The sequence below is a fragment of the Parasteatoda tepidariorum genome, chromosome 8 (assembly GCF_982258835.1).
Source record: "Parasteatoda tepidariorum strain Cologne lab strain chromosome 8, Ptep-v5.0, whole genome shotgun sequence".
Lineage (NCBI taxonomy): Eukaryota > Metazoa > Arthropoda > Arachnida > Araneae > Theridiidae > Parasteatoda > Parasteatoda tepidariorum.
The window spans coordinates 70,345,358-70,370,064 of record NC_141762.1 but is presented as its reverse complement, the minus strand read 5'-3'; the positions used below and the strand labels follow the sequence as shown (position 1 = coordinate 70,370,064).

At 26.5% G+C, this 24,707-nt stretch overlaps 2 protein-coding genes across 2 annotated transcripts; one reads left to right on the top strand and one right to left on the bottom strand.

Annotated features, from left to right (window-relative positions):
* Positions 1-226: 226 nt before the first annotated feature.
* LOC147806282 (peptidyl-prolyl cis-trans isomerase H-like) lies at positions 227-11,397 on the bottom strand. Its single transcript, XM_087169095.1, has 7 exons — positions 11,206-11,397; positions 11,006-11,070; positions 9,053-9,121; positions 8,223-8,265; positions 7,661-7,756; positions 3,128-3,215; positions 227-397 (listed from the first exon to the last, which is right to left on the bottom strand). The coding sequence occupies exons 1-7, from the start codon at positions 11,287-11,289 to the stop codon at positions 288-290; spliced, it is 555 nt and encodes a 184-aa protein (XP_087025221.1). The 5' UTR covers positions 11,290-11,397; the 3' UTR covers positions 227-287.
* Positions 11,398-11,589: 192 nt separating this feature from the next.
* Positions 11,590-24,479, top strand: LOC107444183 (UPF0415 protein C7orf25 homolog). Its single transcript, XM_016058268.4, has 6 exons — positions 11,590-11,851; positions 12,011-12,266; positions 15,734-16,273; positions 19,395-19,579; positions 22,308-22,388; positions 24,349-24,479. The coding sequence occupies exons 1-6, from the start codon at positions 11,699-11,701 to the stop codon at positions 24,424-24,426; spliced, it is 1,293 nt and encodes a 430-aa protein (XP_015913754.1). The 5' UTR covers positions 11,590-11,698; the 3' UTR covers positions 24,427-24,479.
* Positions 24,480-24,707: the final 228 nt, after the last annotated feature.

The following is a 24,707-nucleotide window of genomic DNA, read 5'->3' as shown; positions in this document are numbered from 1 at the left end:
TATCTTAATAGAATTTAAAAAACTATTTGAATTAACAAAATTGTCCAGTTAATTAAAAAAATAATTACTGTCTAAAAAATACAAAATTAGCAAAATTTACAAACAATTTCAAAACAAATAATTTTTCAATTTATGAAAGTATAAATATGCATATTTTAAACTTCTACAAACGTGGAAAAATCCTTTTTGAATGACATAAACCCATCTTAAAGAAAGAAAAAGGAAAACAAAATATATAAAAAGTTTATTCACACTATTTACAACAGAAATTGTTAAAGTTTCCTTCTTCACATTTCACCACACTGTGAAATTATAACAGGAATCTTTGGCTTATTGTTAGGACCAGTTGGAACATTTTCAATCTTTCTCATAACTAAAAGTCCATCTAAAATTCGTCCTAAAATATAATTGTATTTCAATTGAAACTCTAAAACAAGCATTCATTTACAATTGAAAAATAAATTACTTGCTTATCACTACTTATAGTTATAGAAAAAAGGGGTTAAATTTAGTTGTCCATTACAAACGATGGAAATCATATGTTTATAGAATTACAACAAATTAATTAATTCTAATTAAGAATATAGTAATAATTCAAAGCAAACTGTTAAATTTGTTTTTAATAAATAATCAGAATGTGAGGAAAACTAAAAATTAGGGCACTGAAGAAACTCTATTTTTACAAATGAAACTATGATTTTTACAAATTTATATCACAGTAAAACAAAATTCTATTTGATTACATGCACTCATGATGTCAAGGTTATTACAACAATATCTACATAATTATAACAATTCCATATGTATTGGATTGGTACTTTAATAAATTGTTAAACTATTAATTAAACTGCCATAAAATTATTTTTAAAAGAAAATTCATTTTTTGTAATAATCAATCATAATAAAAAAGGTAAATAAAAATGATAAAAATGTAACAATAAAAAAAAAAAAACATTTACACCTGAATTTTTTTATATACCATGATGCAAAAAAACTCTCTTCTTTTTCTTTTTGTAACTAAATGAATACTTTCTTCTGTTAGCTACTACTTGATTTTTGAAAAGAATAAAAAACATCTGCTTGATGTGAAAACCATCTTTCTTCAAATAAGAATTCTCAAAATTAGCTTGATATATTATATGTTATGTTAGGTCAAAATGGGTTAAAAAGTTCTTTATTTTTCTTTATAAGCAATTACTTTTACCTGTGCAAAAAGAGCATTTTGCCAAACAACCATGTAAATTATGAGCCATTAAAATATTGCAGGATGACTTTTTGCTTTATTCACTTTTGCTTATTACAGAGTTCCCTTTATTTGGAAAAATACCTTATAGTTGCCAAAGACAAAAATGATAAAATTTGGTAAAAGAGACGATATTTTATAAAACAAAAATCTTACAATAACAAATTGAACTTTTTTATTTTTACTGATAAGGTAGGAGAGGGATCCAATATAAACTTAAAAGTATGTTTAGTTTACATTATATTTAAACAGTCCCTTTTATTTATTTATTTATTTTTATTTAAAAAAATGAATATTTTTTAAATTAATCTATCTATTACAAAACTAGAAACCATTGTAAAATTCAACTGTAATCTTTTAATACCAAGATCTACCAGACATATTTCTAACAAATAATATGAAATTGCAAATATGGTTAACATTTTAAGCAGAGCCGAAATTATTAGCTATATACAAATTTGAGGAATGAAAAGAAAGATAGTGAGCTACATTTTGAAATTCCTTTAAGTGTTTATAAAAAGTAGATTATAACAAAAACAACCATAATAAATTAATATTTTTATGAATATAATTATTTATATCATTACACCATATTTTTTCCCCCACGGAATTTGCCTTAATTAAAAGATAAAAACAGATATTTTTCTTCTAGAAATAAAACTAGCATTATGAGTAGTCAAAATCAGAAAAATACATTGCATAGCATGAAAAAAAAGAAGTGTTTTATTCTTTTTTAAAAAAAAAAAAAAAAGTATTAAAAGGATGCAATTAAAAAAATCTAAAATGTCTATTTTATGTGCGGAAAATTTATCAACTATATTCTATCACTACCCTAATTTGCCTCTCAGTCACTGTGATTTTTCTTGTTCTGTTATTCATCTTTTTTCTCTAACAACTTCAGTGGTTTTTCTAGTTTTGTTTCTCACTTTTAATTTTGCATTTTGCGATGGTAACATAAATTTTTTTTAATTTCAAACCATTTTTGTTTCTTGACTTTCACATATTGCAAGTCTTGAAAATAGGTACCGATTTCACAAGTGTTTGAAACATGTGGACTGTTACTTCATATTTGTATATTTTTGAAGCTAATGAAGTTTTTTATCAGGTAATATACTTATGCATACTAATTATTTTTTAAAAGCATAATTTATGTTCAGTTTCAGCAACTTTCTTGATTGCATGTCTTTCATTTAAATTTAACTTCCAAATAGTTAGGCCATTTAACAGATTTACAATGATAGCTCAAAGATCTGAAATTTCTAATTTGTTTTCAAGAGTTCCTTAATAGAAATAGTTTTTTAAAAGCATAATTACTTTTTTTTTTGCAAGTTTTTTGATTGCATGTCCTTGATTTCAATTTTTTTTAACGAGGAATTTGTGCTAGAGCTACACTAAGTGAGTGACTACTTCAGATAATCTAGTGTTTATAAATAGTTTAAAAATTTAGAACACACATGGAAGTTTCTTGTATCACAATATAAACAAGTCCAATTTACACATTACACCAATATATAAATAAAAAATTATGAAACTATTTCCAGAACATAATAATATATTTTATGTAATCTGTAAATAAAATTTGCTTAATATGTCATCAAATATACAATTATATAAATATTTAATGAATAAAAAAAATAAACTGATTAAAAGAAATTACATTTATAGTTAAGGCGAAAACAAAATAATTTTAATATAGTTTTGCTGTACATTTAACATTAAATTCTAAATAAAAATATAATATTTTTTATCTAAGATTAAGAAATTTTAAGTTGAATTATATTGCTACGATTGATAAAATATATACTATACAAACAGGAAAAATCTTATAAACAAGGGATTTAGCAACAACAAAAAAGATAATTTTTTCTCTGATTTGATACCTACCAAATACTACATGTTTGCCATCAAGAAAATCACATTTCGCACACGTTATGAAGAATTGACATCCATTCGTATCCTTACCACTATTTGCCTAAAACAACAAAGTGAACTTAACAAAGTGTTCTAGTAAGCACAATTCAGCATTATCAATGAATAGACATAGAATACCTTAATATCATTAGAAGGACGGACATACATTTAAAGATGCATCAGGTGTTTTATCATAAAATAGAGTGTTATAAAGATATTATATTTAAAACACAAACAATCAATATGTAGTAGAGCTTGAATTATCTGTTATCTAAACTGTTTGATGTGAATTAGGTTCTGTTAAAATCTGTAAATGAGCTTTATTTCTTCTTGTTACTCCTTGATCAGTATCGACTATAGATGAAAGAAGATAGCAATGCTGGTTTACCACTCCCACTTCTCTTTTTAGATCAGTTAATTAAACAATACTATTTTCAGGAATAGATCTCTCTATAGCGATAATTGAAGTTCTGCTTTTCTTCAATTTATTTATTTCATTTTTTCGTCGAATCAAATTTTTACTTAACTGCTTTGGCCTTAAACTTTTCTTTAAAGTAGGAATAGCTGTATGAATTCAGCAACCAAAAAACAACTAAACTGGATTGGATGGACTGGATAGCAACTTTTTTTTATATGTTTTGCAGACAATTCTATCAAATCATTGTTACTTGGAAATTTTGGACTGTTTGTTATGAGAAAACTCACACTTACAACCAAGCTCCTTAAAAGCTTCAGCTATATACTGAGAGCCGTTAACAGAGGACTTACTACTTCTAGATAACTATGTCTAGAAAATATAGCTTTGGAAACATCGTGAAGTTGTAGACTGTAACCATTTAATTTCTAGATAGCTTGAGTTTGTAATCAATAAATAATTTTAATGATTGGCATTGTTATCATAGGCTTTATTGCCAGTTGTTTTGCCTTAATACAAGTATAACAAGATTCTACCATGTTCGTGATTGGGGACAACATTCCTGGTCACCACACAAACTGATTGATGACTTTTTTTTTACAATTCTCATGCGATGTTCTTTACATAGGAATTAAAAAGTGACCTTTTCAGCAGAAATTCATATCTCTTAGACTCAGGAATTCTGTCTAAGAGAAATGAAACTCAGGACTCTGTTGTTCTGTACAATGATATCTTCATGTATTGCAAGTTCATGAGGCATTGGCCAAAACTGAATAGCACTGAATTGACCTTATGTTTATTTAAAGTCTAGTCAATTTCAATTAATTTCCTAACTCCAAATCCTAAATCATCTGCCTGAGCTTCTCTTATGTCCTTTAATGTCTTATCGGATGTTTCTAGTGGTAGCATTACATTGTTTACACGGCAATAAATTTCGGATCCTACCTTATCTATTTCCCTTTCTTCTCCTTGCATTGGTGCTCACAACAAAGCATAAGCTGTTTCCAGTTAAATACAATACCTGATAAATATTCGATAGAATGATAGCTTGACACAAGCATTAATGGAGTAACCAAACATCACACAATGGTCATTTATGTTATAATAATCTTTAGAACACTCTAACATATGATATTACATCTGATGCCTCTTTAAACTTATGTATTAATATGTAATGTATGCTTCTTTTATTGATATTAAAGTATTCTATGTCTGTCCCGTAATCATGCTGAAATTTATCGGCTAGAACAGTGGTTATCAACTGGTGGCCCGCAAACTAAAATATATTAATTGTCATTTTTTTGCTAACAATTTTCGCAAAATATCTATATAGGTTTAAAATACTTTTTTTTTTCGTTAAAAACCCCTTAATTTCTCAGTTTCTGTGAAATTTAACATACCAACGGTGCAAAAAAATTTATTTCTCAGGTTTCGCATCCTAGAAAATATTTATTATTATTTGTAATTCAATATTTTTGTTCTGAACAACTTGAGAAAAATCTGACAGTAATATTCCTTCAAACATAAAAGAGTCCTATATAAAATTTTGACAAAGTTGCTGCCCGCCATTTGCCTGGTGTTTTTAATTGTGGTCCCCGGCCTCATATAAGTTGGAAACCCCTGGGCTATAACATAGTGTCAGAATTATAAATTGCATCTTATTTCAATTAAATAATAAATTACATAATAGCTGTTAGTCATACACTAATCAACCTAAAGCAATCTTAGTTGTTCGATTTATAAGATTTTACAAAATGGGAGCCATGTAAAAATATCGTTTATTTAGTTAACTTATTGGAAAAGAACACAAAATACAAATAGCATGTATAACACAATGCCTAGGAGAAAAAGCAGAAGATATTCATCTGTCTTCTGATTTGAAAGAAAGCGAATAGAAAACTTCTGCTGTGATGAAAGCAAAGTTTGAAAACTACTTTAATCCTCTGTTAAATTTGATATTTGAATGGAAAAAATTGAACATATTGGTACAACAGCCAAAACAAACTATGGAAGAACATGCAGTTCAATAAATAAATTAAAAAAACAAAAAAAAAAAAACAAGCTCTTTACTACCAATGCAAAACTTGAAAATTTAGAGATAAATGCACAAGAGATAGATTTGTTGTTAGTTTACTGAACTTTAGAATAGCTAAACAACTGCAAACAATTTCAGATCTTATGCTCGAAAAAACTATTTTAATTACAGCTCAAGCAGAGGAAGCTGATAAACAGCAATCAACTGAACATAAAGTTTAATAGCAACAATGTAAGCCACATTCGTTTCAGTCATCAATCTGGTACTAAGTTCAAGAAGAAACTAGCTTTTAAAACAAATTTCGAAGTTATGCTAAAAGATAATTCATGTAAATGGTACACTGGAAGGTTCTGTTAATGTCTATATTGTCCAGCAAACAATAAAACTTGCCCTAAATGTAAGGAAATAGAACATTTTGAAAAAAGATTGTAAGTCAAAATTATATAAAATAGAAATTGCCTAAAAATATGCCACCACAAGGTGAAATGCTTTTAGGGGATGTTTGTAAAAACAAAAAGAAAAAAAAAGAGTTTCTTACAGTTGAGACAATGAAAATATGAAAAAAAATTGAATAAATATGACGTCTTCTGGGGGTACCAGCTCTGGAAGTCATAAAAGCAAAACCTTTTCTGTCAAGAGAGCTAGACAAAAGTCTAAAATTGCACTCTCTGTACCCCAAAGGTTTTGCCAAACTCTAGGAAAATAATATAATAAATAATATACAATATAAAATACAGAAGAATACAATATAAAATACAGAAGCAAATACAGAAGAGTAAAAACAAGACAAATACATAAGAATAGTACGAATAATAATATTGGTTTTTCTAAAATTAAGTTTTGTATCGATAAAGGTGCCAATGTTACAGTTTTGCTGTACAATCAGTACTCTGAATTTAAAATGCCTCTTATTCATAAAGGTGGGTTAAGCCTATAAGGCCCAAATGATTAACGCTTAAACATCAAAGGATTTTGATCTGAATTGATTTACGAAAATAAAACAATTAAGGAGAGAATTTAAGGTATGAATAATACTAGAAAAGCTCTTTTAGCAAGACAAGCTGCTGTCCACTGGCCATGATGACCAGAGTTAATAATCAGCCAAGTGAATTAAGTGAATTATGTAGAGAAATATCAAGATATGATTCAAGGTTAGGTAAGTTGAGATGGAAACTACATAAAATAAAATTAAAAGCCAATGCTCAACCAAAGCCTGTTTAAGCTCCCTGCAGAATACCAACAACTTTAACTGAAAAGTAAAGAAAGAAATTGATTGCATACTAGAACTGGGTGTGACAGAAAGAGTTACGGAACCAACTGAGCAGTGCTCGTCAATAGTTATTGTCGATAAGAGTGATGACAACATCCGCATCTGCCTTGATTAAGCCAATTAAAATAATAGATAGAGATAGAATCGTATTGCAAACTGCCGATAAAATTCACCTCAAAATGGATAAATAGAAAGTTTTTATAAAACTTGATCAAAATTGTGGGTTTTGGTAAGTAGGTCTACACGAGTCGCACGATCCTTCATAACACCGCTCTTGTTTCACCAGATTGCTATTTGGTATCAGTAGCGACCCTGAATATTATCAAATGTGTATGATAGCACTAGAAAACTGTGAAGGTGTTGTTCCTTAACAAGATGATCCATTTGTAGCAAGCAAAGATATTAAGGATCAGGAAGGGAAATTAGATGTGGTGATGAAATTTTTACGGGAAGAGGGCATAATCTATTACTACACAAAGTAGACAAAACATTTCATGATTATTGAAATAACTAATATTAGAGTTTAAATAAGACATTTATTATTAATTTCATTTCGAAGCTAAAAATTTCAAAAATAATAAATAAAAATATACAAGACAGAAATAAAACATGGAGAGAGATTAAGTGTTTGATCAACAGTGGGAGATAGAGAGTCATAACAAAGAAAAGTCCCCATACGAAGTGAAGAGGTATGAGTAAGAAAGTAATGCAAATAAAACTATTCTGCCTTTCTAATATAATTGCATTGAAAAAGTAAAATCTGGATAAAATATTTAAAATAATTACCATTGAAAGCAAACCAGGCCCATCATGTTTCAGTTTAAAGTTTTCATCTACAAAAGTAGTAGCACCATATATGCTCATCACACCTGTTCCATCACCCTATAGCAACAATAAACAAAATTTTAAAAGAAAAATAAATACTTACAATATTCAATATGCAATACATTGATAATGTTGAAGATAATACCTTCTGCTAAATGATCAGTGAGCCTAACTATCTCACTGGTTTGTTTCAATGCTAGGGCAAATGGTGTAAATTGGATAAGCAATTTAAAAATATTATTTGTAATTTTTAAAATAAAGTTTGAATGCCAAAACATACTCATATTTCCAATTACCATTCATCAAACTCATGAAAAACGAATGCCCTAGATTGAGATAAAATTCCTAGGAGACTTAAACTAAACATCTTGGATACCAAAACAAAACTGTAAAATAAATAATAATAGTCAGATAAGGAAAAAATATCTGATTTGATAAAGAGAGATAAAATTGTGAACAAATAGAAAGAAACATGATAAAGATTATTTTGAAAAAATTCATATAGAGTGAGTAATTTACTTACATTAACAAAATCACCACCTTGTATCATAAAATCTTTAATTACTCTGCAAAATACAACAAATAAAAAAAATCAATTTTCAAAAAAAAAGTTAGTAAATCAATATTAATGTCAATATCAATGATATTGACACATCATTGATATTGATCAATTTAATTTTTAGGTAGCCACAAAGGGGTTAAAATAAATTAATCTCTTAAAAAAGACATAAAAATTATCTTAATGACATTTAATATTTTCATTCAAATTTTAAGAATTTTGTTCTTTATTCCTAGAAGTATATTTTGATTATAAAATCAATCAAAAAGTAATATTAAAGGAACAAATTTTAAACAAATTCGCTTGGAATTGACAAGCATTAGAAATCATAGTTAAGATGAAGATAAGAAAAAACACTTTCTAATGGATACAATTATAAATTCCATTGCAGGACTTTTTAATAGGCACAATTATTTTAGAAACATAACTGAATTGTATTTAATAATTAGTTTTACTTACTTAAAATATACTTTTATGTTGAAAAATAAATTAAATGTAAGCAATAAGAAAAACTAAAGAAACATATTTAATAACTTACAATGACAATAAGAATTGTGTCTTTATAATAATGATTTATAAACAGGTATTTTAGCAATGAATTAAACAGCAAAAAAGAACAATAAATAACAGCAACTGAAACAGTCTACAATCACAGAATAACAGACCATGCAAAAAAGCTAATTTTGCTATCAAACTTAAACAAATGATCTGGTCAGTGGAAAAAGGTAACTTATTAAAAATTATTTTATATAAACACTCAACTAGAAAAAGTTTCAGAATGACAAAAATAAGACCTGTGAAATATACATCCTTTGAAACCAATGGGCACACCATCTTTTTTATATTCACCAGTACAAAACTGCCTAGAAAAGAAAGAAGAATTGACTGAGGTTGCATAAATGAATAAAGCAAAGGATATTTGTTACATTAGTACCTGGTTGAATCCAAATAAAATTGCTAAGATTTCAACTGAAACTGCCAGTTATTGTATTTATATTTGGCTTAGACAGAAGATACCAAATAGTTTCACTTTACAAATTTACAACTTTCTATAATTTCTTAATCTCAAATTTCTAACATGATACTGCCTAATTATAACCAAAACTCAGTTGTAAATTTAGAACAGATACCAATCGAAAATCGTCCCTAAGTATAATTATAGAAGGTGTTTTCTATTTTTCAATGTTTAAAAACTTACTCCAATGCCTGGCTAAAAAAAATTTGCAAAAACTGAGAATGCAGCAGTGATTTTGATAATTTTCATCCAGGTGTAAAAATGTCACCAAACTGATGACTTTTACAAAAGTTTAATAACTTTTTAAAATATTTAAGTTATTTGTCTGTTTGATAGATAAGATAATTCTTCATGGCAAGATTATATATATAGTTCAAAATCACAGCATTGCTTCAAGTGTAAGGCACTTAAATTATGGCTTTTTTAATTTTCCTTGGCGACAGAGCTTAGAAAAACAGCATTTAACAAAAAAAATTTTTAACATGATTAGTTCAACAAATTATTCTATTAATAAATTTTTTTCCATAAATATATGAGTTTATTTTTTTAAAATGTCATTCAAATTCATACTTTAACTAAAAATCTAAATACTTCTTAAATTATATTAATAAAAATTACAATAAACTTGAATATAATATATTACGTAAATTGAAAATACAATAAATATTTTTTCAAGAGAACCATTTTTGTATCTTAAGAACATAACACAAAAATAATTAGTAGATTACAAAACATATGAATTACATTTAATAGTAGTACAAAGTTTGGTGCAGAAAAAAAGTTTAAAAAAAAGAAAAAAAAAAAGAAAATTTTATTAATGTAACTCCAATATTTCAGCCAAATAATTAAAACCTTGGGTATAAATAAACTAGATATCATAAAAAATTAGGTACAGTCATGTGCATAAAATTTTAATAAAATTTAAACAGCCTATTTTTAACCTTAAAATCAGAATATTTTTGATTTCTTTTTTATTAAAACTTAACCTACGAGCCGATTTCTAAAACCTATCTTGGAATAATTAACATTGAAACTAAATATCATATTTCTCGCTATTTTATTTATTTTTCAGAATATTACATTAAATATAATAATTTTCTTGATACAAATTCGTAAATTCAAATAGCTTTAATGCTACTTTCTATCCCATAACATATTTACTGTGAATATTTTACTGGTTCCCATAAATTTTAAGTTAATATGGAAGCATTTCCATATCGTGATCTGTGGAAGAATAATCATCAAATCTTGGCAGCAGTCAGAGAGAAACTAAATAAAAAAAAAATTACAGAAGGAGACCAACTCTAAGGGTGTAACTTGTAGCTATCCGTAGGCAAACCTCTACATGTTCTTTTTTTTTTCTAAATTGAAAGGAAAAAAAAAAAAATCTATTTGGCACTTTGGCAATTATAGTTGGCGTGATAGATCATGATGCAGAAATATCCCCGATGGTAATTATAACTAATTGTACCTATAGGTATTCAGTTAAGGCAAAATTCAAGAATATATATGAGGTTAGAGTGTACAACCTTGAAACTTTTACTGTACGTAAAATCTTCAATTTTTCCAATTATTTCTATCACGATTTTTTATAATTAGAAAATTTCAATTTTAAGTCATTTCTCCTGTTTTTAGTAAGAACATAATAGATCGCCAAGGCAACCTATGTGCAAATTTTTACCAAACATGAAGACGATGTTAATTAAGAACATTAAAAATATGAAGATAATACCTAAAATTTTCAGCAGTTTTAGGCACTATATCAGCAAAAAGCTCCATCTTCATTCTTCCAACTTCCTAACAATTATAATAACATAAAAAAAATTATATTAAAAACATGAATTTTAACAATCTGATATATTATTAGAACCTGAAGTGTTTATAAGGTAATTTTTCATAGATATTGTAACAAAAAGAGTACTATACACTCACAGTTGATCCGATTGTTATATCAAAAAACACAACAGGATTATTAGGGTGCCTTAATTGCGATTGTATTTGATTCCAAGTAGCCATTATTAAAGCTACAAATTTAAAAAAATAATTAAATTAAACAATTAAATAACAATTTTATTTTGCAGGTTGTTTATTTTGGCCGGTTGATTTTCCGTTACAACTATGAACAATTTATATTTCATAAAATTTTTTATAATATTTTTGGAATTTTCAATGTTTACGGATCGAAATGAATTTAAAAAAAAATATTCTCTTAAAATACTGATAAATAACGTCTCAATTTAGTCAAATTAAATTAGTTTTACAAAAAGCATAATTCTTATTTATCTAGTTTAACAAGTAATGGCAACAAGTTCATAATTTTGTTGTCTGCTATTTTCATTGTTTTGGTAACTTTGTCTACGCGGTTATAAAAATTGTTGATAAAATCATGAATTTTAATTAGTAACTTCACTGTTTTCGGTTCGAAATGAATGCCGACAAAGAAGCTATCTACAAAGGCTTAATAAAGAAAATTGAAGAAACTGAAAAACTTATAACAGATTGTAAAAATCTACCAGAAATATCAGGCAGATGTAAGCTTCGGCGGAAAATTGAAGCTGAGCTGCGTTTCCTTAAAAGGGTATAAAATAAATCACTAATAATAATATAATAAACTGTTAATTAATAAAGAAAATAACAATTTTAAAATCTATGATTATTTTCAGAATGTACGTTTGTTTTAAATACTTTATTATTTATGTTTTTTTTATGTTTCTTGTCTATATTTTTTCTTTTTCAGTTAACTGAAAATCCCGATAAACTAAAGGAAGAACATATTCGTAGTTCTAATATTTATCATTTGTCTGCTATTGTTCAAAGCTGCAAAGAACTTACTGGTGTTGTGAAGGTTTTGGAAACATTTACCTATGTTTTAGAAGAAAATGAAGATGAAATCTATGAAATACCTTTAGTTGTTGATATAGTTGCAGATTATGGTAAAACGTGGGTTAAAGTTGCTACTCGAAACCCTATTCATCTTTATCAGGCTTCCATTGGTAATTAATATTTCATTTACTTTTAAGTGTGAATAATTTGAATCTTTGAGTTTCGATTCAATTGTAGTATTGTTATACTACAGTGTAATCTGGCAAAAAATAAGCAGGAAGATTTCATTATCAGTAATTGTGCCAATTCGGCAGCAACTTGCTCAAAATATTAAAGAACATCCTAGAATATAGAGTAAAACTTTTAGCTACCCCTAAAACAGCCACTACTTTTTTTAATTTTTGCTAGGACAGAAACTCTTGGATTTTTTGTAAAGATATAGATAGCAAAAACACGTACATATATGAAAATATCCCAGAATGAATTTGTTTAGATTTACCATAATTCCAATTGCAATAGAACTTGATTATTAGAAAAATGTTGGGTTTCAGTAATTTGATTAGTACATTTTATAGCGAGCTTCTTAAGTCTAAGTAGAAAAAAATTTCAACAATAAAAAAGCAGATATTTAAAATTTATATGCTGTTTGAAATAAATTAAAATCTGTCCCTAGGAATAAAAAAGGGCAAGGCACTTCCTCACAGAAAAAGGCACTTTTGAAGGGACATTGACTTAACACTGTTAAAATTTATCAAAATATGTAATATGTGATTATTGATTTTGATTCTCAACAATTTTCAAATTACCCTCTTATACTATTTTGTGTGTGCAATGTGTATACTATTTTATGTGTGTCAAAAAGTAATTATCACTCATTATCAAAGTAATAGAAAATTTTGTAATTATAAAAAATAATTAAAAGCACACTGAAAGACAATCACTGTGCAGATTTTTTTTTTTAAAAAAAAAGCAGACTAAAAAAAATAATGGATAAATAGCTGATAGCTTTTTTTCTATATTTTAAACTGAAAAATATGAGAAAATAAGCATTTAAAGGTGCATTTTTTTTAAAAAGTATTTATTTAAAAACTAATTTTAATATTTAAAAGCAGTTAAAAATTAATATTTCTCCTGAAAAAAGAGAAACTAATAAAAATTAAACTAGTTGCAAATAATCCTAACAAAATTAATACATAGTTATATATTATAATAACATAGTTATTAACAAACAAAAAAAATGTTGTGATATTTCCCCTTGATTTGTAATGCTTAAAGCCTAATTTATCTAATATCTCAAAAAGTGTATAAAATTGTTACAATTATTGTCTGGTTTTATATTTCAATCTATTATTACTTATTTTTAATCCCTGTGGCAGAATTTGTTTTGGCTTTCTGCAACAAACCTCTCTAGCACTAATATCTTTCTGCAAGATACTTTTAACAATAACTAATATATATGTTATTAATTAAATTTAAAGTAACAGAAACGTTGTATTCACAAAGAAAAGCCTATTTGAGTATAATAAAATTGTATGTATTTTTTTAAAAATGAATATGCAATATTTTTTTTATTCTAATCATCTCGGGCGATATTGTCACATTTTGTAAGAGGAAAACACACTAATTATTTCGTTTTTTGCATTTTGTAAATCATCATCACATAAAATTAAAAATAATAATTAAAATAAAAATCGTAATTAAAAATCGTAAAATCCGTGAAGGAAAAGAAAACCAAAATAAAAAAATCACGTTGAAATTAATTGGCAAGGCACTTCCTCACAGAAAAAGGCACTTTTGAAGGGACATTGACTTAACACTGTTAAAATTTATCAAAATATGTAATATGTGATTATTGATTTTGATTCTCAACAATTTTCAAATTACCCTCTTATACTATTTTGTGTGTGCAATGTGTATACTATTTTATGTGTGTCAAAAAGTAATTATCACTCATTATCAAAGTAATAGAAAATTTTGTAATTATAAAAAATAATTAAAAGCACACTGAAAGACAATCACTGTGCAGATTTTTTTTTTTTAAAAAAAAAGCAGACTAAAAAAAATAATGGATAAATAGCTGATAGCTTTTTTTCTATATTTTAAACTGAAAAATATGAGAAAATAAGCATTTAAAGGTGCATTTTTTTTAAAAAGTATTTATTTAAAAACTAATTTTAATATTTAAAAGCAGTTAAAAATTAATATTTCTCCTGAAAAAAGAGAAACTAATAAAAATTAAACTAGTTGCAAATAATCCTAACAAAATTAATACATAGTTATATATTATAATAACATAGTTATTAACAAACAAAAAAAATGTTGTGATATTTCCCCTTGATTTGTAATGCTTAAAGCCTAATTTATCTAATATCTCAAAAAGTGTATAAAATTGTTACAATTATTGTCTGGTTTTATATTTCAATCTATTATTACTTATTTTTAATCCCTGTGGCAGAATTTGTTTTGGCTTTCTGCAACAAACCTCTCTAGCACTAATATCTTTCTGCAAGATACTTTTAACAATAACTAATATATATGTTATTAATTAAATTTAAAGTAACAGAAACGTTGTATTCACAAAGAAAAGCCTATTTGAGTATAATAAAATTGTATGTATTTTTTTAAAAATGAATATGCAATATTTTTTTTATTCTAATCATCTCGGGCGATATTGTCACATTTTGTAAGAGGAAAACACACTAATTATTTCGTTTTTTGCATTTTGTAAATCATCATCACATAAAATTAAAAATAATAATTAAAATAAAAATCGTAATTAAAAATCGTAAAATCCGTGAAGGAAAAGAAAACCAAAATAAAAAAATCACGTTGAAATTAATAATTCATGCTAAAATTAATCATTTCTTCCCCTCTGGAAGGGAAAAATAATTTCTGCCGAAAAGAAATTTTTTGTTTCAATATTCTTTATTTTTCACAAATAAGAATCGAAAAATTACGAACATTTCTTTCCCTTCCGATGCTCAAAAAAGCAATCTTTTAAATATAATTTTAAATAAAAAAAATTCGAAAATTTTTGCAGAGAGAAAACCAAAATTTTTTACTTTCTAAAGAAAAATTCTTTCTGCGAGAACTCTGTAACGTTCTGCGACATTGTCGCCGTGTCGCCGCGATTCTGCCACAGGGTTTTTAATCAACTTCTTTTGATTAAGATGTCTAATTTAAAAAGAAAGATTATAATATTTTAAATAATACTTTTCAACTTTATTGATAAAATATCTCATTAGTATATGGTCTAATATATCTGGTACACGTATTTATTTTCACATTTATCAAGATTTGAATATAATGTGTATTTGTTAATATGTCCGAAGTAGTGGTTTACTTTCAGAACACTCAAAGGGACAGTTAATCTCTTTATCAATGTGGTTTATTTTTCCAGAAAACTTAAATCAGAATTTACTTGATTATTTTTTTAGGAGCATAATTTTTTTTCTTTAGAATTAATGAGAAATCATAGAGCTTGTGTGGACCATACATGGCTTATTAAAAATGATTCTTTTAGTTGTCTTTAGTTCTTTTAGTATAAGATTATGATTTTTATTTTTTATCAATAACTGTAATTCTTATTATTATTTAAGGTTATTAATAAAATATCTTAAATAATTATTCTTTTCAGGACGAGGAAAATATGGAAGAAAATCGATCGTGGAACAAGTTGAAGATATGGTTGAATGTGCTAATCAAAACCAACATATGTTTGCTCCCCCGAAAATTATAGTGCGCTTAGCTGCTGGTGTCACCAAAGAACTGAAAGTGATGTTGGATGATTTGAAAGTAGAAGTAATTGGTGATATCATTAGTTCTGATGGTGAACCAAGTTTTAATGAAAGAGATGCTACTGATGAAAATGAACCTGAAAGTGGGCTGTTGGAAGGCAGTGAAATATCGCCATCTTTTGAAAAACTTAATTTAAATTCTAGTGAAGTTGTGTGTGATATTTCTAATGATTCTTATATATTTGAGAATAATTTACTTAATCCTCATTCATTGCCTTCAGATGCTGTGCTTAATTTAGATGTTTCTACGTTTTTAGCATATGTATCTAATATGACAAATGGACACTGTCATGCAAAATACAACGAAAAACTTTTAATGGACTTGGCTGAAATGGAGAGGGCTCATCCAGTCAAACCGATATTAGATAGTATTTTTGAAAGTATGTTTTATTAAAATATATGTAACTTCTCCATAAAAATGTTTTTTTTTTAATTTTTTTTTTATTATCCCTTTTTTAATACATTTTTAAGAATTTATCTTAATGCCTATTGTTGTAAAAAACAATCTTGACTATCTATTTTTGGAAATAATTTTAACAGAGTCTGAATTGACAGAGTAGAAAGAATAATTTTATTTGAAATATATTTTTAATACAATATGAAGAATTGTTTTAAATACTAACAGACAGGTAGTTTTAAAAAGTATATGAGGGTGGTACAGATTATTTTATACCAATATTTCAAAGTTTTAGAAAATTTAAAAGCGGAATAAATTTTTTTTGCAATTCCAAGTAATTTTTTATTAGTAAACTAATTTTTTTTAAAAAAAACTTATTAATTAGAAATTCCAATTAGTAATAGAAAAATAAATTCTATTAATTTTTTTTGAAGGTAATGATTTGTCTAGCATAGGTACTGATAAATGATAATGAAATTAAATTTATCTGTATTAGTCCTTAATTATTTATTAAAAAGTTATCTAATATTAAATTATATTTTATTTAATTAGACATAATTCTAATATGATTTTTTTTTATAAAATAATTTTTACCTTACTAAAAATATCTAAAAGGATTTTCGTGGAGATGCTGATGAATAGTAATTAAATTGACCTGTATTAGACCCGAATTATGTGTTAAAAAATTATGTAATATAATTTTGTATTTAAAGGAATATTTTTTAATATAATTTTCTTTTTAAAAAGAAATTTTGCATTCTCTAAAAATTTATTTTTATGTCATTTAATCTATGCAAAAAGATATTGTATTTTTTTAATTATTTTCTAAAAAATTAAAATCTTAAAATGTCATTATTTTGGCAAACAAAAATGACATGTAATAATTTTCTTGTGCTGATTTCTATTTATTGTAATTTATAGCAGACTTTTTCTTTTCTGTATATATATATATATATGTTATGGACACTCCTGCAAAACGGACGCCTCTCAATATGGACATATTTTTAATTCCCTGGGAATCTTCTATGAATAAACCATTACGTACATTCTCCGCAAAGCGGACACTCCTGTAACCGTACGCGGACAGTCATTTTGGTCCTGAAACGTTGTTTTTTATCTCTACAAACCGGACACTACTTTTTCTAAATAAAATGCAAGCTAAAAAAATTCAACTTTTCACCATTTTTGAAGCATGTAAATAAAACTTTTTGCCTTATCCATAACTAAAAATATTGTTAAGCTATTTCACCACCGAAAAATCAATCTTTCTCCTGTCACCTTGCCTTATCTTTGTAAAGAAAGGAGAGAAAATGGTACTGCACTCATGAAATAATTCTGACATCGGTATCTTTTGATCTTTTCATCTGGACCACACAGGTTATGAGACCCCTCAAGTTGAAATGACTTCTCTCAATGCTTCTTCCCCATTAAAAATTTCTTTAATTTTCTTATCAATTTGAAGATTGTATTTAACACAACTGGGGTAAAAAAAAGAGAACAGAAGTATAATTTTTGAGGTGTTTATATAAATGAAACATTTATTCAGACACTTGATAGCTGATCAATTGTGAATATTCATCTCCATAGGTCCTCATGACTTACAGGTATGCATTACTTTTTTTTCTGTGAATCATGGGAGGTTTATTTTCCAAGAAGGTATTAACCATGTTCCCTATCAAATGATAAGTAGGTGTAAGGGGATGTGAACCTAATAATTGAAACGGACTGAGGACAGTACGCTCCTATTTGGTATCATATGTCTAACTTGAGTATCCATGCTAATAGGAAAATTATATTTATTTATCTGTAGCTACATCCAGAATTATGTATTTATATCAAACTTATTTATATATTCTTTTTTATCTTTCTTATTGTTTAAATAAATATTCTTGTAGATATTTATAGTATCCTTGTAGATATTATTTAATTATTTCTACATCTTTGAGAATATTCCAAAAACAATTTCTTCTTCTTCATAAGCGCAACAGCCTTTCACAGGCCAAGACTGACTCGCAGATTTTCCTCCATCTGGCCCTGTCCGGTGCGACGGCCCGCCATCGGTTGACTCCCAATAGCTTGAGGTCCTTTTCAACGTCATCTATCCATCTTGTAGGTGGTCGTCCCCTACGTCTCGTCCCTTCAATTGTGGAAAAAGTCACTTTTTTGGCAGGGACGGCATCAGAATTCCTGAAGAGGTGGCCCAGTCACCTAATGCGTGATGCTTTAATAGTTCTCACAATGTCGGTCCTACCGAATTTGTCATATTTTTAGTAAATTTCATGGTTGTAAAGAATTCTCCTTACGTTATTCTCTTGAAGAGATCCAAAGATTTTCCTCAAAATTTTTCTTTCAAAAATTAGCAGTTTTTCCTCCTCTGTTTTGTTTAGGGTCCAGCACTCACTTCCATATGTAACTATAGGCCTGATTAAAGTTTTGTAGATGTTTAACTTTGTCTTCACACTGATGAACTTGGATTTGAGTTGGTTTCTGAGGCCGTAGAAACATCTATTAGCCATGAAAATTCTGTTATTTATATCGATTTTCAGGTTGTTGTCGCTAGAGATCAAGGTTCCTAAGTACTTGAACTGGTTAACAGTTTCAAAAGAGTAAGTCATTATCTCCAGAGGAGATCGATCAGGAATTTTGTCTGCATTTATAACTAGTTCCATCTCCTAGCGCTACAAAAGCGTCAATGACTGAGCGTTTTGTTCTCCAACTATGTCGATATCATCAGCAAAAGCGAGTAGTTGGACAGTTCTTTGTAAGATTGTTCCATTTGTGTTGATACCAGAGTCTCTAATGGCCTTTTCCAAAGCTATGTTAAATAGCAGGCAAAAAAGGGAATCACCCTGTCTCAGGCCTTTTTCGGTGAAGAATGGTTCAGAGAGACTTGACGAGATTTTTATTCTGCACGAAACTCTTTTGCCAAAAACAATTTATGGTGTTAAATTTCGTTATTAGGGTACCCTTCCCATAAACGGACAACACTCATAAACGGACAAATTTTTTGGTCCCATGAATGTCCGCTTAACGGAGGCTTCACTGTATATATATATATATATATATATATATATGCTTACTTATGCTCTTATGTTTATTTCCAGATAGAAAGTTAGTATGCTGTGAAACAGCTCATAGAGATTTTTTAGAAATCCTTTCAACTGTTGGTGGTGCTGCTGAGAAACAAAGAGCATCTGTTTTTCTGAAACAAGTTGAAGTTATACCAGATGATCCTTCTCCTAAGGCTCTTTATCTTGAAAAAACTAGCAAAATAAAAGAAAGATCAAAGGTATAAACATATCTGTATTTTATTATTTTGTTTATGTCAGGGTGCAAAGCCTGCAATCTAGTCCCTTTCTTTCCAGACCGAATTCAGTTGTTAAAGGGGTGGAGACAGGGAGAATTTTAAAAATGATTTCAATCATTTTTATTTAATTTTCTCAACTTATCTGATGATAAATATTTACACTATTTGGCAGTATCTTTGGATATGTGTTAAATACAATGCCATTGCCCAATTACATTTAGAGTTATGAATCATGCAATATTTTAGATTCTATATTCATTTTTCTTGACAATTATGCTAATACTGTTCTGTAGTCATGCACATTTGTCTGTTTTTAGTCTTTTTTTTATAAGCATCTTTGTTTTAGTGCAATTAAAGTTAAATGAATTTTTTGGTTCAGTATAATGTAAATTGGTTTTGGTCAGTTTAAACTGTAATGAAATTGAATTTTTATAACTCTAAAAGCTGGTAAACATGTAGTTTTAAATTACCCACTCAAAACCACATATTACATTATTTTATTGCTTTAAGGTTGGAGATGTTCTAAAAATTATCAATCACTATTTCCCCAAATCTAGTATATTGCTCTTTTTATTTTCTTCTTTTTTTGAGAAATATTGTGCTGTCAAATATTATGTAATTACCGTAAGTATTAAGTGCAAAAAATAGACAGAAAACGCACATTAAAAATTAAACCTAAAATTCAAATATTCAAGATGACAAGACCTTTTAAAGCCATTTGTGGTCCTTTAATGATCAATATGCAAACATATGCTTTTCATCTGAAAATTTTTTGGAAAACACCACACAACCATAGGAGATTTAAAAACCTCTTCTTTAATAAATTTTATATTATTATATATTAATAAATTTGTATAATTATTGTTAAGTTGTAGTTGTGCTTTTATATTAATATCTTCATGCAAAAAAAAAGCTAAAAATTATAACTTTTAAAATTCTAAAATGAAGAGGGAAATCCTAATTCAAAGTGTTGTAAGTTTTAATCCATTGAAATTATTTTAAAAATTTATTTACCTTTAGTAAAAGCATATACAAAGCTAATGTTTATTAAAAAATGTAAAGATCTAAGTAATCTATATACAGTCACAAATATAATAAACTTAAATCTTCCACAGAGAAAGTTTTAAACCTGCTATTAAATTTTAGTAAATAAGAGAAAGCTAAATTTCAAAATTTTGTTTGTATGTATAATCTGTATTTTAATTTTTAAGTAGAAAAATGTCTGTGAAGCGCCTGTATTTAATCATTGACAATAATGCTTCTATAATACTGAAACTACCCATACTTTTAAATTAATTAAATTATTTTTATACCATAAGTTTTTAGGTATTAATAATGAATTATTGACTATGTTAAAAGGAATAACTGAAACATTTTTGTTTGTTTACTATTAATATTTTGTGTAGTAAATACATAATGTCAGAATTGCCTAGTTTTTCAATGGCGGGCATTCTCTATAAACTAGAACCATTGACGCATTATGGTTAAAATTATTGTTCTACGTTATTTAGGAATGATTATGTTTGCATTAAATAAGTTTATTCTCAAAGAGTACTTATTTGTAAGCATTAGGAAAATGTTTTAATAAATAAACTTTTATTTTCATGCAAATCTGTAGACTGAATTTTTAGCTATAATTTTATTTTTTAAATAAAAATTCATGTGAAATATACATTAAGAATCTGGTTGATACGTTTTATTTACATTTTTTTGATCCTGATGTTTAATAAATGGTTTAAATGTTTCTGAAAATAATAACTCAAATATTAATGAATTTTTATTTACTGAAACTTTTAATTTATACTGTTACAGTTTTTTAAGTAGTTTTTTGTTAATACCAAAATAAAAAACTGTCAAAGAAAAAATTTTGACATCGTGTCATGCATTGTCAAAATTATCAGCTGGTTTGTTCAATGAGTTTGCAGTGAAATGGATGTATTCAACTGAAAAATTGAAGTGATTCAGAATATGCTTCAATTTTAGGAGAACATCTATTTATTTCATATGTGTTTCTTGCTATGATTTATCAGCACAATTTTTTTCTTCAAATATTTAGGGTATCACTTATTTCTCATTTTTAATGATATTGTCGTGATTACATTTTTCATGTTAATGGAAAATGAATTTATAGTTTGTTTTATCAAATAAATTAGCAAAGTGTATTTTTATATTTTTGGCATTTATTTATATTTTAATTATTAATTAATTCTAACTAGAATTTAGTTTGTTACTAGTAATTAAATATTTTTATTTTATTTATAAATTTTACTTATCATCACGAGTACAATCAAATATATTATTCAATAAGAAAATAAGTGCAAAACATATAAGATCAGACAAATTTTTAATTCTTGTTAAGCTAATTAAATATTTTTTAAAAAAGGTCATATTTATACCTTTTTTTTAATTATTTTCAATGCCCTGTAACAAAATATAAAATTTACTGTCAATACAGTTGGTAAAACAAAATCATGAAAAATTTAAAATAAATTAAGAATCTTTAACTTTGAATTAATTAATTTTGTATAGTTCAAAAAATTAAAATATAAAATTTTTATTGTTTATTATTATTTTTTGCTTCTAAGTCATTGAAATGTTTTTAATAAAATATTTCACACTTATTTGATTAGTTGCTTATTCTTGTTGCATCATTCATTACATATTTTCTTCATTAATATAATTTCATTAATATCTTAATGAAATTTTGCAGATTGTATTTGGTACTGGGGATTCCATTAAAGCAGTCACAGTAAGTGCTAATTTCGGATTTCTAAGAGCAGCACAATCACAGGTAAATATTTGAAACAATTTCAAAGTCACATTGTATGTTTACTACACAATTGTGATGCCATTATAAGCATTATATATTTCCCAGCTTATAAAATTTCTTGAATTTCATAAAAGTAATTTTTTTTTAATGATACTCAATCCTATTATAATTAAATTAAATCAATGATTTAATTTTTGTCGCATTTTATAAAAACCAAGTATAAATACTTTTCTTAACAATCAATGTAATGGCTAACTTTTTAATTTAATTCAAGTATGTACGGATTAATTCAGTGTTACGACCAATCTAATATCAAAATTTATTTTTAATTTTATTTTTCTTAAAGCTACTTTATTTTTCTAACCTCAAAAATGGTTTAGTAACAGGGATGTATTAAATATTAACACTGATTAGCTTGTTACCATTTTATATCAAATTTAATATTAATAACGCTGCATTGGTTTTAGTTTTGGTTGTATTATTTATCGATAACTCGTTAAATTTTGGATCTCTTCCCATGCTCCTAAGTTTCCGTTAGTGACTATGCATTCACTTGAAATTTGAACTCCTCAGCGTTAGGACTGGAGAATTTAATGTCCGATGGCCCCTAAGTCAGACCGTTGAAAGTTTTACAAAATAGGTAAATAAGAAGGGAGGTCTTAAAAGAAACTGTCTTTGTACAAGAGAGGACTTGATATTTTATTTTGTTGATAAAATATGTTTTTAAATATGTCCATATTTTTGTTAATTTTAAAAATGCTGCCTAATAAAGCAGGATGTTTTTCTTTGTTTGACCATATATCAGCAGTTTCACTGTGTTGTAGTACAACGACAATGTAAAAGAATTTTCACTATACCAATCCTCCATGATAACAATTTTAATTTAGTTTTTTTTATAATAGTTTTACATTTAGTGTTGAATTTTAGATTAGTTGTTGTTTATTGTTGTCAGATTTGTAGTTAAGAATACTTTTTTTTCATTACAATATTTTTGTTGTAAAAATTTAAACAAGTTGATCAATGAAAATTTATTTTTATTTGCACTCTTTCAACTATATTAAGTTTCACAGCAACGTAATATCTTTAGAAACAAAGCTATAAACATTTAAGCTATGCAGATTATTCTTTTTAATATCTTTTCAAAATTTCAAACTAAGTCAGATAGAAAGTGTTATTTTTTTCTCTATAATGTTTAAATTTTTTGTTCTGCATTACAATTTTTTAAATGAAGAAATAGGAAAAGGTTCAAGTTTCAAAAGAAATGTTCATTATCTATTTTTTAAATGAATTCTTATTTAATTTATTGTAATTGCCCAGGCCAATGTGTAATATTATTCAGTAAAAATAACAGACCCCTGACATGGAGATAAAATGATTTGTATGAATTGTATAAATGACTTTAAATATAAAAATACTGGCTTTTTTTTTTTTTTTTAAAGGTTATCTTTGTCTTTTTTTTTAGTTTTTCTTTTTATGATATGATTTAATCATTTTAATGTGATACAATCATAATTTTTACTTTTTATGAAAATAGGCATTTGTGTATAAATATGTTATAAATAATCTTCATAATAGTATTTCTAAGGAAATTAAACTGAAATCAAAATATTTTTAAATAGTTTAAAGAAAATATTTCAAAAAAGAATTGTTGAAAATTTATGGTAAAAACAATCTGAAAATTTACTATTAAGTTATTTTATTATTTATTTTACTATGAGTAGCAAAGTTTTAATTAAATGATGTCATTTTATGAAAAATTTATACCAAAACAATAAGGTAAAGCTTTACTGTGACTTATTATATTTCTTCCTGTGAATAATCTTTAATTGATTTTTTTAAGAGATATCAAATTTTACATATCACTGCATACTAAAGATGTCAACCTACAGAATATGTGTTCAATGCATTCTAATTTATTTTTATTAATTATTTTTATTGTGTTATTAACTAAAATTGTTAAGTGTGTCTCTTATTTTTACAGGGCATAAAGTTTGTTGCTTTCCTCCACGAATCAAGAGCCCTTACTGAATGCAAAGAACTTAAAAATGAAAATAGTTAACACATATGTAAATTATATTTAAATATAATAAAATATATGATTTAATAATGCAAGTTTGTTTTTTTAACTGCTTATTAGTCTGGCAATTGTTTTTCAATTCAAGTGCTTTATTCAAGTGTTAATCGTTTTAAACAAATAAATTTAAAAGGAATTACAAAGTGCTTGTGTAATTAATAATGGAAAGAAAGTTTTTAAAGTACCTTAGACCAAGCAAATTGAAATTAAAGGTACTCTGGTAAAAAAAAAAATTTGCCTCTTTTCACATAACTACAAAGTTTCAA

Excerpts from the sequence above, each read along its gene's own strand:
- LOC107444183 (XM_016058268.4), top strand. The coding sequence starts at position 11,699 with ATGAATGCCGACAAAGAAGCTATCTACAAAGGCTTAATAAAGAAAATT. Across the intron at positions 12,267-15,733 it reads TCTTTATCAGGCTTCCATTG|GACGAGGAAAATATGGAAGA; the intron begins GTAATTAATATT and ends TATTCTTTTCAG. Across the intron at positions 22,389-24,348 it reads TAAGAGCAGCACAATCACAG|GGCATAAAGTTTGTTGCTTT; the intron begins GTAAATATTTGA and ends TTATTTTTACAG.
- LOC147806282 (XM_087169095.1), bottom strand. The coding sequence starts at position 11,289 with ATGGCTACTTGGAATCAAATACAATCGCAATTAAGGCACCCTAATAAT. Across the intron at positions 11,071-11,205 it reads ATATAACAATCGGATCAACT|GAAGTTGGAAGAATGAAGAT; the intron begins GTGAGTGTATAG and ends TATAATTGTTAG. Across the intron at positions 7,757-8,222 it reads AAGGTGGTGATTTTGTTAAT|GGTGATGGAACAGGTGTGAT; the intron begins GTAAGTAAATTA and ends TTGTTGCTATAG.